Source organism: Arabidopsis thaliana, assembly GCF_000001735.4.
Source record: "Arabidopsis thaliana chromosome 1 sequence".
NCBI classification, from domain to species: domain Eukaryota; kingdom Viridiplantae; phylum Streptophyta; class Magnoliopsida; order Brassicales; family Brassicaceae; genus Arabidopsis; species Arabidopsis thaliana.
In genome coordinates, this window is record NC_003070.9 from 5,395,709 (window position 1) to 5,410,860 (window position 15,152).

The window sequence follows — 15,152 nt, forward strand, 5'->3', positions numbered from 1 at the left end:
CAAGAAAAAGGAAGATAAAGATCGTTTTTGGTAACGTTTCCTCGATGCAATTTAGCGCATGCTCAAACATATGCAAGGTTCAGAGACAAAAAAACAAAAAACAAAACAAAAAAAAACAAAACTGGACACTTATATATTGAAATCATTTTTTTTTATAAGAATAAACACATAAAAAACATCATTTACAAAAAATAAAGGATTTAGCCCAATAAATCATTTTTTTTTTGAAATTGTTGGTGTATTTAATCAACAAATTTACAAAAAGAAGAATTACGTTAAGCTTTAAAGAAATACAAATATATATGAATTTATATTTAATATTATTTTTCTTCTTTTTTCTTATACTTGAACATATTTTTTTTTTATTGGCGATGCTCAAAGAGAAAAAAAATGTTTGTGCTCCCTTTGGTTATGGGCCCCTGGTTCTTAGAGCTGATACTAAGAAAATGTCACTAAATCTCAAATATTTGGGTCAAAGCCCATATATGGTCAGATAGAGGCCCATTCAAAAGGTCTGAGATATGGAGGGAGCCGGGAGGAGTGGTCTAGTCTAGATATAAATAAACGAATAAAATGGTTTGGCGGGCATTTCTTCAAATGCCAACGAATCTCGAATATTCCATATATTACCTGTCATTTCCCTTTCTCTGATAAACTACATAACAAAAACAAAAGAAGAAGAGGGACAAACATTTTGGGGTTTACATCAGAAAAACAAGCTGTACCTATTTCCAATTCCGAATAAGATAATTAGAGTTTAATTAACCCTAATAGATTATTTTAGTTTCTTTTTACAAAGTTGTTAACTATGATTCTGGCATGAGACAACTGAGAAAACATATTGCTCGGACTTGTGTCGGTGAGACCCGAATCAGAAGAAATTGTTTAGAGGGGAAGATATTGAACGTTGGATCAGAGGGACCCATACAACACACCCACCAATCCAAGGGTCGCGATCTATTTGAGGTGGCAAATGGTTCCCACTTACCCGCAGGAATATTATGGGACCGCTCCTTAACTCTTGCAATGTCACTTGTTGGTGCATCCCACTCTTCTCTTCCTTCTTCTCTCTTCAAGATAAAGCGATAACATAAACAAATGATTATTTTTACAAGATTTGATTTGCTGCCTATATTACTCCATTATGCAATATAATAAAATACTAATATTCCAGATCTTTATACGGTTTTAGATACCAATAAATATCTGACACTGAACTAAATCGATAAAAAGTATAAATAAAGCACCATATGTTATTAAAATATAATTCACATAAAAAATATCAAATAATTCATAGATTTGCCTATAAGCAAATGACTCGTCCGTGACTGTTAAATGAAATTAATCGGTACAAGTTATCTATGGAAAACAGTTCAACTATTTAACTATATCTTCTACTACAGTGTCTTTTTCGTTCTAATTGAGTAATTCATAAACGTTTAACTAATTCGATTGATACTCATCAACGCCTTATAGCATTGTCAATATACAACTATAAACATTGAGATGTCACCAAATTTTGGTGAGGCTAAATAGAAAACATTATAATTACGACGACGACGATAATCTAATCATATATCATGGAAAGTCACAAATCTTACCGTGTAAAATCATTCGCCTCTTTCTAATTCAATTATTGTTTTAACTTTAATTAGGTGGATTGGTTTGAATTCTACGTTTACCACACCAGTCACCACTTGGATAAACCTTTAGGCCATGAATGATATTATATAATTTAGAAAGAAATGGAAACTAAATCGTGATTGAAAGATAAAAGTATGTCAGCCACAAAACTAGGAAAGATTTCCTTTACATGATAATAATTTTTTCGAGATTCATTAGCAACCTGCAAAAGGGAACAAAGATAAAGCATGAGTGGTCACTAGTACTCACTGAGTACCCAAAAAAAACACAATTAAATGCTAAGAAAATTCCACAAAATAATTTTTTGGTTAAGATATTTTATTTTATATATAAAAAGGTATTTATCCGATTGGAGGGTTGCACACCATTCAATACACTTAATTACGTCAGCCGTTCGAAAAGGCCCTCCGATATATCCTCCTCTCTCACAAACTTCTTCAATTTTGTATTCACTGGCAATATCTATGTACGGTTTGGTGCACTGTATCTTCTTACACGACTGTCTCGTATCGTATGAAGATGAGATTAAAATGAAAAAGTATTGGAATCTAACCTAATCGAACAAATGCCAAAAATAATTTAGTACAACGTCGAATCGAATTTGTGAAAGTACTATAGAATCGATTCACATTAGAGACGAATACGAGTTTTTATTCCACTTTAAATTTCATCGTAAACTGAAAAGTTTTTTTTTTTTTTTTTTGCTTTGCATTTTTCTTTTTTGCTTTATCTGACACGTAGATATTAATCAGCACACGGATGTAGTTTTATCTCTTTGCCAAAAAAAGAGAGTCAAATCCTCAAATTTAATCCTACATAAATGAGAATTTTGTTATTGTTAATCATAGCTTTTACAATTATAGCAAGCATTTACTTTACCCCAATAAAGTTTATGGCAAGCATTTATATATCGTGGATTGGTAAATTAACAATTTTATACAGATGGCCTGTTTTAATTAAAGGGTTAGATTTTTCACTATGGCTTTCATTTAAACAATTAAAAACCCTGATATTTTAACTACGTATTTCCATTTATCCTAATCATGAAATTAATACAAAATGATTTAGGCTCTTAACTATATCTTCTTTTTTTATTGTTCAAAGCTCTTTACTATTTATCCATATTTGATAATATGTACACTGAATCCATCTTTGTAAAATAGGAAGAGAGAATTAAATGATATATTTTAGACCAAAATACACCCGATTTGGTAAATACTCAGAATATACCATATGGATCAGATAAATCATAATCTTCACCTAACTAAATTAATTTTCTACCACGAAGGGGGATTGACTACAAAACCCGAAAAGTACTAATCATGTACTTCCAGATCCGACGGCTAAAAACGCATCGATCAACACGTAGTAGGTGTCTTTCGCCCTAAACTCAACGACCAAGATGAACTCAAGCTTTACTTTGCTGTCGTGTCCGACAACTACCGGATAGATGAGGATGAATCTAAATTCGGACAAATAGAGCGTAGTCAACACGCGCGTAAATGAGTTCTGATGGTGTAGCGTAAAAACCGTGTACCCAACCGTACCGGATTCCATCTATCTTTCTGGATGGGAGCATCCAAAGAGAAGAAGGAGAGAGCTAGTCTTATATAACGACACGATATCCTCACCTATTTACGCCTCATTTTCTTCTTCACCTCTCTCTCTGTGTGTGTTCTGTGTTCTCTCTCTCGCGCGAAGCGGTTCTCTTTCTTTTGTTTATTTGTTTTTATTTGTTTTTCTCTTATACGGAGGAGAGAAGATGGTGGCGCCTGCTTTGTTACCGGAGCTCTGGACGGAGATCCTTGTACCGATTTGTGCGGTGATTGGTATCGCCTTTTCGCTTTTCCAATGGTACGTTGTATCTCGCGTGAAACTCACCTCTGACCTCGGCGCATCGTCTTCCGGTGGAGCTAACAATGGGAAGAATGGATACGGTGATTATCTAATCGAGGAAGAGGAAGGTGTTAATGACCAGAGTGTTGTCGCTAAGTGCGCTGAGATTCAGACTGCTATTTCCGAAGGTAAGATCTATTGATACTTTATTCAGATCTCACTGTTCTGTTTTTAGATCTGGCTCTGTTTTTTGATTGGTGGTTGTTTGATGATGTTTTGGATTGTTAGAACGTTGAAATTACTAATTCAGTATCTTGTGAAATCTGAGATGATGTGTGTTTTCTGAGTGAATAATATTGGGATCTGTTTGGTTGTTGTGGGGACAGGTGCAACTTCATTCCTATTCACGGAGTACAAATATGTTGGTGTCTTCATGATTTTCTTTGCTGCTGTTATCTTTGTTTTCCTCGGCTCTGTTGAGGGATTCAGCACTGATAACAAGCCTTGTACTTACGACACCACCAGAACCTGCAAGCCTGCATTGGCTACTGCAGCTTTCAGTACCATTGCTTTCGTGCTTGGTGCTGTTACCTCTGTTCTATCTGGTTTCCTTGGGATGAAGATTGCTACATACGCTAATGCTAGGACCACTTTGGAGGCGAGGAAAGGTGTTGGAAAGGCGTTCATTGTTGCATTCAGGTCTGGTGCTGTGATGGGTTTCCTTCTTGCAGCGAGTGGTCTATTGGTGCTTTACATTACTATCAATGTGTTCAAGATCTATTACGGAGATGACTGGGAAGGTCTTTTTGAGGCTATTACTGGTTATGGTCTTGGTGGGTCTTCCATGGCTCTCTTTGGCCGTGTTGGTGGTGGGATCTACACTAAGGCTGCTGATGTCGGCGCTGACCTTGTCGGTAAAATTGAGAGGAATATTCCAGAGGATGATCCAAGAAACCCAGCTGTAAGTACACCATTTCACTGTGTGATAACACTTTGCTTTCTTTTTTTCAATAGAAGTTAAGACTTATTTTGGTTGGTTATGTTACAGGTCATTGCTGATAATGTCGGTGACAATGTTGGTGACATTGCTGGTATGGGATCTGATCTCTTTGGATCATATGCTGAAGCATCATGCGCTGCTCTTGTTGTTGCCTCGATCTCATCTTTCGGAATCAACCACGACTTCACTGCCATGTGCTACCCATTGCTCATCAGTTCAATGGGAATCTTGGTTTGTTTGATCACAACTCTCTTTGCCACTGACTTCTTTGAGATTAAGCTTGTCAAGGAGATTGAACCAGCATTGAAGAACCAGCTCATTATCTCAACTGTTATTATGACTGTTGGTATTGCTATTGTGTCATGGGTTGGCTTACCGACCTCCTTTACCATCTTCAACTTTGGAACACAAAAAGTTGTCAAGAACTGGTAATTTCCTTGTGGATGATTGCTTTTGTTTTTTTCCTGCATTTCTCTATTCAAATTTCTCGTTGCACTTTTTTAAGTCTTGCATTATTTTGGATTTCAGGCAGCTATTCCTTTGTGTTTGTGTTGGTCTTTGGGCTGGACTCATTATTGGTTTCGTCACTGAGTACTACACTAGTAACGCCTACAGGTAAGACTCATTTTAGCTGTATTTAGTCACTAACTTTTCCCAGCTAGTAGAGCTAACTCTTATGTCCTCCTATTCTTGCAGCCCTGTGCAAGATGTTGCAGATTCATGCAGAACTGGTGCAGCTACCAATGTTATCTTCGGCCTTGCTCTTGGTTACAAATCCGTCATTATTCCAATCTTTGCTATTGCTATCAGTATATTCGTTAGCTTCAGCTTTGCTGCTATGTATGGTGTTGCTGTTGCTGCTCTTGGTATGCTCAGTACCATTGCCACTGGTTTGGCAATTGATGCTTATGGTCCCATCAGTGACAATGCTGGTGGTATTGCTGAAATGGCTGGAATGAGCCACCGCATCCGTGAAAGAACTGATGCTCTTGATGCCGCTGGAAACACCACTGCTGCTATTGGAAAGGTATGGAGCCTTCTTAACCTCTTTCTGCAATCCGATGAATTAATAAAAGAGCTTGCTTGCTTGAACCATTCCTCAGGTTGCCTTTGCTTGTGTTGTATTTTGACATGTTATTCTGGTTTGTTGTGTACAGGGATTTGCCATTGGCTCTGCTGCCCTAGTCTCCTTGGCTCTCTTTGGTGCCTTTGTGAGCCGTGCAGGGATCCACACCGTAGATGTTTTGACCCCTAAAGTTATCATTGGGCTCCTTGTTGGTGCCATGCTTCCTTACTGGTTCTCTGCCATGACAATGAAGAGTGTGGGAAGTGCAGCTCTTAAGATGGTTGAAGAAGTTCGCAGGCAGTTCAACACCATCCCTGGACTTATGGAAGGAACCGCAAAACCAGACTACGCCACATGTGTCAAGATCTCCACCGATGCTTCCATCAAGGAAATGATACCTCCTGGTTGCCTTGTCATGCTCACACCTCTCATTGTTGGTTTCTTCTTTGGAGTTGAGACCCTCTCTGGTGTCCTCGCCGGATCTCTTGTATCCGGTGTTCAGGTAAAGTATATTCTCAATTCAATTGTGAATAACTATTCTTAAAAAAAATGCTCATCGATGCTCTCTGTTTATTCTATTCAGATCGCCATATCAGCATCTAACACTGGTGGTGCCTGGGACAACGCCAAGAAATACATCGAGGTAATGGAATTTTCTTGTAGCTTAAATCAAACCATTTGAAAATATGAAGTCAAATCCTTAAGCATTGTTATATATTCGCAGGCTGGTGTATCAGAGCACGCAAAGAGCCTTGGACCAAAGGGTTCAGAGCCACACAAGGCAGCTGTGATTGGAGACACAATTGGAGACCCATTGAAGGATACTTCAGGACCTTCATTGAACATCCTCATCAAGCTCATGGCTGTTGAGTCTCTTGTCTTTGCTCCCTTCTTCGCCACTCACGGTGGTATCCTTTTCAAGTACTTCTAAACTCAATCCGAGGGAAGAAGATGACGATGATGAAGAAGAAGAAGATGATGATGGCGATCGATTCTAAACTTTCTTTTTTACCATTCTTATTTTCGTTTACCGTAGGTGGTTAAAAAACCTTTTTTGTTGATGAGGCTCATTTAAAGAACCAACCAAATGATGTTTCTTTCTCTCACTCTCTGTCTTTCTGTTTTCTTTTTGTTCTGTTTAGAATTTAGAAATCCACCAAGTATTCGGTCGAGACTTGTTTTAGCCGTTACTTTCTGCTGCTTATATTTCCTAAATTGGTTGTCTTCTTCGAGACATAATTGGAATTTATTGTTACTGTTAGTCTTTTGTCGGCGTTAGGTGTAAACGATTCTCAATTTCTCATGATCTGTAAATTCTTTCATGACATTTATTACCACAAACAACAAATGATTTTACACAGCTGTAGTTTCTACCTAAGACTCTCGAAGAGCTTCTGCTCCAGCCACAATCTCCAGCAACTCCCCAGTGATCTTAGCCTGTCTCGCTCGGTTATAAGCCATCGTCAGATTCTTCTTCAATTCAACCGCATTATCAGTCGCATTACTCATCGCATTCATCCTCGACGCAAGCTCACTCGCTAAAGATTCCTGCAGTGCTCTTAGAATCTGACTGTTGAGATACAAAGGCATCATTGCATCAAGAATCTGAACAGGGTCTTGCTCAAACTGCATCAACGGTGAGATCTCAGGCTTCTCAACTTCAAGCTTGGTCCTTTCCACAGCTAACTTCCCATCTTTGCTCGTTAGCCTAAACATCTCATCCTCGATAGCATCAACACACTCACCTTTCACATCACAAGACTCTCCTTTCATCGACAAAGGCAACAGAGTGTGGATCACAGGATCAGATTTCACCAAAGACACAAACTTTGTGTAAACAAGCTCAACTTTATCAACCTCTTCACTGACAAACAAGGAAAACACATCATCTGCAATAACTTGAGCTTCTTTAGTCGTTGGGAAAACACCTCCTCCTTCAATACATTTATCAACATCAAATTCATCTCTCCGACTAAAATAAGCATTCCCTTTCTTACCTACACTTATCACAACACAGTCTATTCCTCTCTGCTTCAACTCTTGAACTCGCAGAGTAGCTTTCTTGGTCACTGCATTGTTGAAACCACCACACAATCCTTTATCGCCAGTAACAACAACCAAAGCAACTCTCTTCACGGGTCTAACAATGCTCAGAGGAAAATCAATGTCTTCTAATTGAGCAGATTGGTTAATTGAGTAGAGAATCTCCACAAGAGTTTCAGTGAAAGGTCTACCCTTTATGACTGCATCTTGAGCTCGACGAACTCTAGCTGCCGCCACGAGTCTCATCGCTTCCGTTATCTTCTGGGTATTCTTCACACTGTCGATTCGTTCTCGTAACTCTCGGATTCCAGCTCGAATTTGAATTGAGGGCAACGGAGATCTCGACGAAATCCGGTTTGGTGTCAGTGATTGAAACGGATAATAACGAACTGGTTTCAAGGTAGCTATGAAAGAGTAGGACTCTGAGCTCGAAGCCGAATTCGAATTCGAAGGAGACGACAAGAGCCAAGAGGTCGAGATCGAACCTGTCATTTTCGTTTGGGAAAGAAGACCCTGAACTTGAGAGGTTTAAGATTTCATCTTCTCGTGAAGAAATGAGCAAAGAAAGAGAACTTGAGGGGTTTTCTGTAATTATCATGTTTATTAGGGGTCAGTATATAAAAATTACTACAAAAGTCAAAATTAGAGTTTTTGTTTTTTTTTTTCTATGAGAAAAACGAGGGAAATATCAATAACCCTCCTAAATCCTAATAAAAATTACTACAAATAGCCAAATTAATAGAAAACCAAAAAACAACAACTATAGTCAGCATATGAAAATTACGAAATTTTCTTTTTAAAGATTCATATATAGGAAGAGATTGAACTTTAAAGTAACAAATCAAAATAAAATTATGGACAAATAAAAACTCTAGTCCTTCAGAAAAAGAAATATTGTAAATGCGGGTTACTAAATACAAATGAATACAAAACAGTACCTACAAATTTCCTTGGAACGACTTTTAATTTTGACCTCAATTTTTTATTTCCATTATGGTCCTTGTGTTGTTGTGTATTTAGCATTTTGTTTTTCTTGGGTCAATCAGCATCACCACGTTTAGGCCACGACATAAAATTGATCCGTTTATTTTTGAGGCTCGCTCGCATCTTCTTCCTCCTTTGGCGCAACCGCTTCTTCCTCTTCTATTCTCACAGATTTCTCTAAGCTCCCAACTTTGGAGCTAAAACTCAATCAACACTACTCACAATGCTACTCCATTTCTCTCCGGCGAAACCCCTCATTTCTCCACCCAATCTCCGCCGCAATTCACCCACATTCCTCATTTCCCCGCCGCGATCTCTTCGAATTCGAGCAATCGACGCCGCCCAAATCTTCGATTACGAAACCCAACTCAAATCCGAGTACCGCAAATCCTCTGCTCTCAAAATCGCCGTCTTGGGTTTCGGCAATTTCGGCCAATTCCTCTCCAAAACCCTAATTCGACACGGCCACGATCTAATCACTCACTCCCGCTCCGATTACTCCGACGCCGCAAACTCAATCGGAGCTCGTTTCTTCGATAACCCTCACGATCTCTGTGAACAACATCCCGACGTTGTCCTCCTCTGTACCTCAATCCTCTCCACAGAATCAGTCCTCAGATCATTCCCTTTCCAACGTCTCCGTCGTAGCACACTCTTCGTCGATGTTCTCTCCGTTAAGGAATTCCCAAAAGCCCTCTTCATTAAATACCTTCCTAAGGAGTTTGACATTCTCTGTACTCATCCAATGTTTGGACCTGAGAGTGGTAAGCATTCTTGGTCTGGCTTGCCCTTTGTCTACGATAAGGTGAGAATCGGAGACGCAGCTTCAAGACAAGAGAGGTGTGAGAAGTTTCTAAGAATTTTTGAGAATGAAGGTTGCAAGATGGTTGAAATGAGCTGTGAGAAGCATGATTATTACGCAGCTGGATCGCAATTCGTGACGCATACTATGGGAAGGGTTTTGGAGAAATATGGAGTTGAGTCTTCGCCGATTAACACCAAAGGTTATGAGACGTTGTTGGATTTGGTGGAGAACACATCGAGTGATAGCTTTGAGCTTTTCTACGGTTTGTTTATGTATAATCCGAATGCTCTTGAACAGTTGGAGAGATTGGATATGGCTTTTGAGTCTGTTAAGAAGGAGCTGTTTGGGAGATTACATCAGCAATACAGGAAGCAAATGTTTGGTGGGGAGGTTCAATCGCCCAAGAAAACTGAGCAGAAATTGCTCAATGATGGTGGTGTTGTTCCTATGAATGATATATCATCATCATCATCATCATCATCATCATCATCTTAAGATCACAAGTTTGATTGGATTATGCTAGATTCAAAAATAAAAAGTTGTGACTTTTTTGGAAAACGTCAAGAGTGGAAAATAAAAAAGGGATTTTGGTGTGTTCATATGTATGTTGGGGTCTCTTTTGGCTTGGTATCAATAAACTTGTCTTTTTTTCTCTAAATGTATCTGTGGAAATGCTTATCCCTCTGGTCGCCGGAAACAAATACGGACAAATTGTCTCCTTCTCCGGCCATATTTGTATTGGATCAACATTGTATTGCTCAAAAGTCATTACTGTTTTTCTCTGTCTCCAATGATCTCGGGTCACCCACCCGATTCGGATCAGGACAACATCGTTTCGTTATGGGCCGATTATATAATGGGCCGCTTGAATGTCTCGTCTTATTTAATTAAAAGAAAAAAACACATTTTAAATTTGAATGATTCACACGTGTGTTGTTGCCACCATAGTTGGTCGGAGCTTTTCCTCTTCCCAAAATTGTAACCCTAACCACGCACCGACGGCGAAAACTGATCGCGGGTTTTCGCATCTTTTACTTGCAAAGTCTTGGAAATGGAAGTGATGGACAAATGGGTAGCTGAATTTTTCCTCCGACGCCAACTAAATCCTAGGGTTTACGCTTTTCCACTGTTATCGGCTCTGAAACCAGTAGATTCCGACGACTGTGTAAAACTCAAGCTAACTGCTGTTTTGCGGGATATCTCCAATTCCATGATTCAAGGTACCGTAGACGAAGGAATGCTTGATCTCCTCGAAATTCTTGAGAAGCTTCTGTTACAGGAACATTCGGTTATCATGGGATCTCTCAAATCTGCGTATTGCTGGACTGCTGTGGAATGCACGCTTAGGTTTATGTGGCCAGTGAATGCTTCGGATGGCTTCTTCGGTGATGCCCTTGAGAGGATTTGGAGGAATCGGATTGGGACATTGAAGGAGAAAGAGAGCGACTTGGTGACTCGTGAGTTGTTGAAATGGGAGAGTGATCTAAACAAGGCGTTTGAGGAACCTGAGATTTACCAGAAGATTCGTGAGACTAACATCAGGTACAATGCCATCTCTCATCTTAATCAGCTTCTCAAAGAGCAGTGGGCACTACTTGGATGTTCTTCTCTTGAATCAGAAGCTCGAAAGAGGTTTCTTAAGCGTAAGGATTCACCATATGCTTCCCGGAGAGGAGGTAATAGAGAGAAAGCTAATGATGTTGAAGAAGTGGGTGGTGTGGAGAATCCTGATGGGGTTGGTAAGGTGAATGAACATGAACAGGAACACGAGCCAAGTCTTAATAAGGGGGAAATGTTGGTAGCTCGAGAGCTTAAGGATTTTTTGTTGGAGATTCAAAGACTCATCGACCCTATAACAAGGCAAGATCAAGAACCTAACAATGCAATGGAGCATTCAGTTGATGTCACTCCTCAGCCTGATGGGGCAAATAGGACTGATGCAGAAGATAGTGAGGGAACATCATCGTCTAGAAGAGTCAGGCCTCATCTACCAACCCCGGAACCTCTGAATGTATCACCGTTGAAGAAAGGAAGATTAGAAAGACCGCGTCCCAGAAGGCCAATGAAATTCTGGACTTCTGAAGAAGTGGCAGCTTTGAGGGAAGGAGTTAAAGAATATGGAAAATCATGGAAAGATATCAAGAATTCATACCCTGTTGTTTTCGCTGATAGGAGCGAGGTGGATTTGAAGGATAAGTGGAGGAATTTACTTGGTCGTCAGTAGTAGGAATCTTACCTTCTAACTTATGGGCATTTTGGTTTTGGGATCTTGTGTAGTTTTGCCGCTTGTGTTAGAAAGGGACTCACTTTTTGTACGGTGAAGGCTTTAATATGTTCTTGATTCAGGCTCTTGTAGTTAGTGTCAAGCTTTAGACGATATTTCTTGTTCAAAAATCTATTGACCAGTTGATTACAAAATGGAATGATTTTAAATATTTGGTCCTATAATCAAATCAAGCAAGCTCTGAAACCCATCTCTAACTCCTCCCGGTTCAAATTCTTGCCGATGAAAACAATCTTGTTGGTTCTTGTTTCATCTTTTCTCCATAACCGGTCAGGTGATCCTTCAAATATTTCATGAACTCCCTGTTCCAACCATTATAAACCACAAACGTCAGAGATAATTTACATCCCAAGGCTTCGATGCTTTAGAATTCATCCGAAATGATCAAAATAATGACAAAGGTTGGTCACCTGAAACACGAATCTCTCGTCCATGTCTTGTACGGAGAGGATACCTTTCATTCTGTAGATATCCTCACTACGTTGGTACAATAGCGCCCCAAGCCACATGTTAGCCTGATCCATTTTCAAAACTAAGGTTATAGATGATGCAAGTAATCAATCGCACATCTCAACAATCGTTTTAATTATAAGTAACACGTCAGGTGCTACAGTTTTATGCATCACATGTGACACAACTTGAGCCATATTGGGTTAATACCTTCTCGAGGTCTAAGTCTCCTTCGCAAACTATACTGACTGAACCAACACCAGGGTCATGGGTGTGATCATGAGAATGGTGATGCTCTGCAGTTTCAGAAGCAAACTAATCAATGCATGTAGGCGATCGTTATTAAGTAATAAGGCCATTATTTGGTAACACTATAACATACCGTGTTCATGCTCATGCTCATGCTCATTGTGGTGATCATGGCAGTCATGACCATGGTGATGATCATCATGACCCTCGCGATCTTCTTTCTCTTCTTCATTCACAGAGCTTTCAATTCTGGAAAGATAAAATAGTTGGCCACCAGCAATAAATCAGAGTAACAAAATCAGCCCTCTTAAACCAGGAAATCCACAACCAATAAACCATAACAAATGTAAGGAGCTACAATTCACTTTGGACAGAAGTTTTCGGAGTGACTCGTAATAAGATTTTTAGTAAGACGTAAAATAAAACCGGACCTTTCTAGATCAAACCCTCCAATTCCAAGAACATAATCCAAGTCAACCTTCCCATACTTTGTCCGCTTCATGTGAGCCATGCTGTTTATGGTCTGGAAATAACCACATCATAAATGCTAACGCAGTGCACAGAGAAAAATAGATGTTCAAAGAGAAAAAAGAAAGAATCAGAAGAAGCAGAACCTACCTTTATCCGCTGCATCACTGAAGCTAGTTCTGGCTCACCAACAAGATCAGTCTACAACAAAGTACAAACAATTTTCAGCTTGTATGATATGTCGAGGAGAACATACATAGCAGACCATTGAAAAGCTTCTACTATAAGCATCCACCACACATTTCAAATACAAGTTATGGTGATGTTAATCATGAAAATTAGGTCGAAATAGAACTTCACAATACCTTGTTAACAATGATACGATCCGCGTAAGCTATTTGTTCAACCGCCTCATTGACATAGCCTTCAGGTTTGACCTCATCTAGATGCAAACGAGCATGTTTAGCATCAACCAGAGTGACAACCCCATCCAGCTTGACATCATTGAAAATTTCATCCTCAGCATAGAAAGTTTGAATAATCGGAGCAGGGTTAGCCAATCCTGAAAGAAAATATACATAATATATTCATTTATTCTTTAATAACATAGTAGTTGGTTCTTAACGAATCATGTAGCTCCAGAGTGATAGAAAATATTGAACCTGTCGTCTCAATAACGATATGGTCGAACCTTCCTTTCTTGGTCTGGACCATTTCAGAAATCATCCTCACAAGATCACCCCTAACAGTACAACACAGACAGCCATTGTTAAGCATCATTATATCCTCCGCTCCCGCAGTTTGAGCTGCCACAAGTGATCCATCAATGTCGACTTCACCAAACTGAGAATTCACATTTCAGAACAAATTAGTGAAACCATAAAACATAAAACAATCTCTATTCAGCTTCTCAGACAATACCTCGTTCTCAATCACGGCTATGCGCTTCCCATGATCTCCCGTCAATATATGGTTTAGCAATGTTGTCTATACACTCAGAAAAAAACAATTCCAGTGAAATTCAGAATCTGATCGCTCAAAATTGAGCAGGAATTTCCGAATCATGAACCCTAGATTAGCCTCACCTTACCAGAGCCCAGGAACCCGGTGATTATAGTGGCCGGAATTCGATTGTCGGGCAAAATCTCACTGGCAACATCGAAGATATCTTCATCATCTACAACGGCGAGCGAGGAATCAGAGGCAACGGCGGAGTGGAATCTCCGACGGCTGTCAGAGTAAAGCGCCGCGGAATAGAACGATGACGACTTCGTTCTGAGGGAAACTGTGGCTGTACTGAGCCTAGCAGAAGCGAACCGATGGTTCAAGGAGGTATTAGCTCGGGGAACGATGAAAGCAAGGAAAGTCGTGGCTATGTCGAGTTTCAACAGCGTCGCCATTGTTATTAGGGTTCAAGGTATTCTGTGAAGGTTCGGACATAGAGATAGACAGTTAGACACTTGCTAGCTTCAGAATTTACGCGGTTTTTTTACATTGTTTTTTTTTTCCGGTTCCATCCAACGGTCGAGATTTGACTTGTATTATTTCGAAAGAAAAACAAAATGGTAAAACATAAATGTATGAAAAAGGATTAAAATTATAGCACATGAGATATTGTAGTCATTTTTGTTACAAAATATATTAATCAGAAATTCAGAATGCGTGCATCAAAATTAGATGCAAAACTTGAAGAAGAGCATAATCCTAAATCTAGTTATAACAAATATATGGCGACAATTTCTGATATCAGTTTCGAGAATTAGTTTGTTTTGCAACTGTATTGATGTCAACAGAAGATAATGTGATTAAAATTGTTTCTAAAACAAGAACTGTCAAATTTCGAGTAATTATATTTATTGATTTTCTTGTTTATGCATATCCAAGGTTACTCTTCATCATCTCACAATTTTTTTTCGGTTATAAACTAAAAAATGTGGCTAATTTGAATATAAAGTTTGTATATTTAAAAGCAAAAAGTAACGTTGGTCCAATGCAAAAAAATTAAGAGTTCCCTATACTATTAGAATTTAGAAATGAAATACTATACGATTCGAAGTTTGTGTTGTAACGCAGGTTTAATTAATTGAGATGGAGTAAAACAAAAAGGAATAAGAAGAAAAGAAACAACAAGGAACATCAATACAAAAGAAATAAATCGTTGAAATCTCAAAGAGGGGTCCACTTAAAAGTGGGACCTTGACCTTCTTTATTCTTCCATCTTATCTCAAAAACGCATTAGATTGTTCCGAACCTAACTCCTTTCCTCACTAAGGGTGATTCATCTTACACGTGTCATCCGATAGTAGGTTAAGAAACAGGCTCG

The 15,152-nt window shown here is 39.1% G+C and overlaps 5 protein-coding genes and 4 long non-coding RNA genes across 10 annotated transcripts; 4 read left to right on the forward strand and 5 right to left on the reverse strand.

The window, feature by feature from the left end:
• Nucleotides 1-469: 469 nt before the first annotated feature.
• On the reverse strand, nt 470-923 carry AT1G05177. Its single transcript, NR_138848.1, has one exon. It is a non-coding gene; the product is annotated as an other RNA (long non-coding RNA).
• Nucleotides 924-3,217: 2,294 nt separating this feature from the next.
• AVP1 (Inorganic H pyrophosphatase family protein) lies at nt 3,218-7,025 on the forward strand. 2 transcript variants are annotated; one of them, NM_101437.5, is made up of 8 exons: nt 3,218-3,668; nt 3,867-4,441; nt 4,529-4,908; nt 5,009-5,095; nt 5,177-5,507; nt 5,638-6,048; nt 6,130-6,189; nt 6,271-6,811. In NM_101437.5, exons 1-8 carry the CDS (start codon nt 3,407-3,409, stop codon nt 6,475-6,477), a joined length of 2,313 nt encoding a protein of 770 aa, NP_173021.1. In that variant the 5' UTR covers nt 3,218-3,406; the 3' UTR covers nt 6,478-6,811. The 2 variants fall into 2 exon arrangements, with proteins under 2 accessions (NP_173021.1, NP_001077542.1); NM_001084073.1 differs by lacking the exon at nt 6,130-6,189 and having other exon boundaries at nt 3,282-3,668; nt 5,638-5,900; nt 6,447-7,025.
• Nucleotides 6,845-8,145, forward strand: AT1G05183. Its single transcript, NR_138849.1, has one exon. It is a non-coding gene; the product is annotated as an other RNA (long non-coding RNA).
• On the reverse strand, nt 6,861-8,110 carry ATPC2 (ATPase, F1 complex, gamma subunit protein). The gene has a single exon (NM_101438.2). It carries the CDS (start codon nt 8,079-8,081, stop codon nt 6,921-6,923), a length of 1,161 nt encoding a protein of 386 aa, NP_173022.1. The 5' UTR covers nt 8,082-8,110; the 3' UTR covers nt 6,861-6,920.
• Nucleotides 8,146-8,421: 276 nt separating the features above from the next.
• On the forward strand, nt 8,422-10,202 carry AT1G15710 (prephenate dehydrogenase family protein). Its single transcript, NM_101439.5, has one exon. The coding sequence runs from the start codon at nt 8,797-8,799 to the stop codon at nt 9,871-9,873; it is 1,077 nt and encodes a 358-aa protein (NP_173023.1). The 5' UTR covers nt 8,422-8,796; the 3' UTR covers nt 9,874-10,202.
• A 114-nt stretch (nt 10,203-10,316) lies between these two features.
• On the forward strand, nt 10,317-11,778 carry TRFL5 (TRF-like 5). The gene has a single exon (NM_101440.3). It carries the CDS (start codon nt 10,430-10,432, stop codon nt 11,600-11,602), a length of 1,173 nt encoding a protein of 390 aa, NP_173024.1. The 5' UTR covers nt 10,317-10,429; the 3' UTR covers nt 11,603-11,778.
• Nucleotides 10,426-11,649, reverse strand: AT1G05187. Its single transcript, NR_138850.1, has one exon. It is a non-coding gene; the product is annotated as an other RNA (long non-coding RNA).
• On the reverse strand, nt 11,693-14,335 carry AT1G15730 (Cobalamin biosynthesis CobW-like protein). Its single transcript, NM_101441.5, has 10 exons — nt 13,915-14,335; nt 13,751-13,816; nt 13,492-13,672; nt 13,195-13,391; nt 12,980-13,030; nt 12,793-12,884; nt 12,495-12,610; nt 12,323-12,408; nt 12,073-12,177; nt 11,693-11,964 (listed from the first exon to the last, which is right to left on the reverse strand). Exons 1-10 carry the CDS (start codon nt 14,227-14,229, stop codon nt 11,827-11,829), a joined length of 1,347 nt encoding a protein of 448 aa, NP_173025.1. The 5' UTR covers nt 14,230-14,335; the 3' UTR covers nt 11,693-11,826.
• Nucleotides 14,336-14,869: 534 nt separating this feature from the next.
• On the reverse strand, nt 14,870-15,119 carry AT1G05193. The gene has a single exon (NR_138851.1). It is a non-coding gene; the product is annotated as an other RNA (long non-coding RNA).
• Nucleotides 15,120-15,152: the final 33 nt, after the last annotated feature.

Bases quoted from the DNA above. Each gene is read 5' to 3' on its own strand.
- AT1G15710 (NM_101439.5), top strand. From the start codon at position 8,797: ATGCTACTCCATTTCTCTCCGGCGAAACCCCTCATTTCTCCACCCAAT.
- AT1G15730 (NM_101441.5), bottom strand. From the start codon at position 14,229: ATGGCGACGCTGTTGAAACTCGACATAGCCACGACTTTCCTTGCTTTC. The intron at 13,817-13,914 runs GTGAGGCTAATC...CTGAGTGTATAG, and splicing joins GGTTCCTGGGCTCTGGTAAG to ACAACATTGCTAAACCATAT. The intron at 12,611-12,792 runs GTCCGGTTTTAT...TTATCTTTCCAG, and splicing joins GGAGGGTTTGATCTAGAAAG to AATTGAAAGCTCTGTGAATG.
- TRFL5 (NM_101440.3), top strand. From the start codon at position 10,430: ATGGAAGTGATGGACAAATGGGTAGCTGAATTTTTCCTCCGACGCCAA.
- AVP1 (NM_101437.5), top strand. From the start codon at position 3,407: ATGGTGGCGCCTGCTTTGTTACCGGAGCTCTGGACGGAGATCCTTGTA. The intron at 4,442-4,528 runs GTAAGTACACCA...GTTATGTTACAG, and splicing joins ATGATCCAAGAAACCCAGCT to GTCATTGCTGATAATGTCGG. The intron at 5,508-5,637 runs GTATGGAGCCTT...TGTTGTGTACAG, and splicing joins CCACTGCTGCTATTGGAAAG to GGATTTGCCATTGGCTCTGC.
- ATPC2 (NM_101438.2), bottom strand. From the start codon at position 8,081: ATGACAGGTTCGATCTCGACCTCTTGGCTCTTGTCGTCTCCTTCGAAT.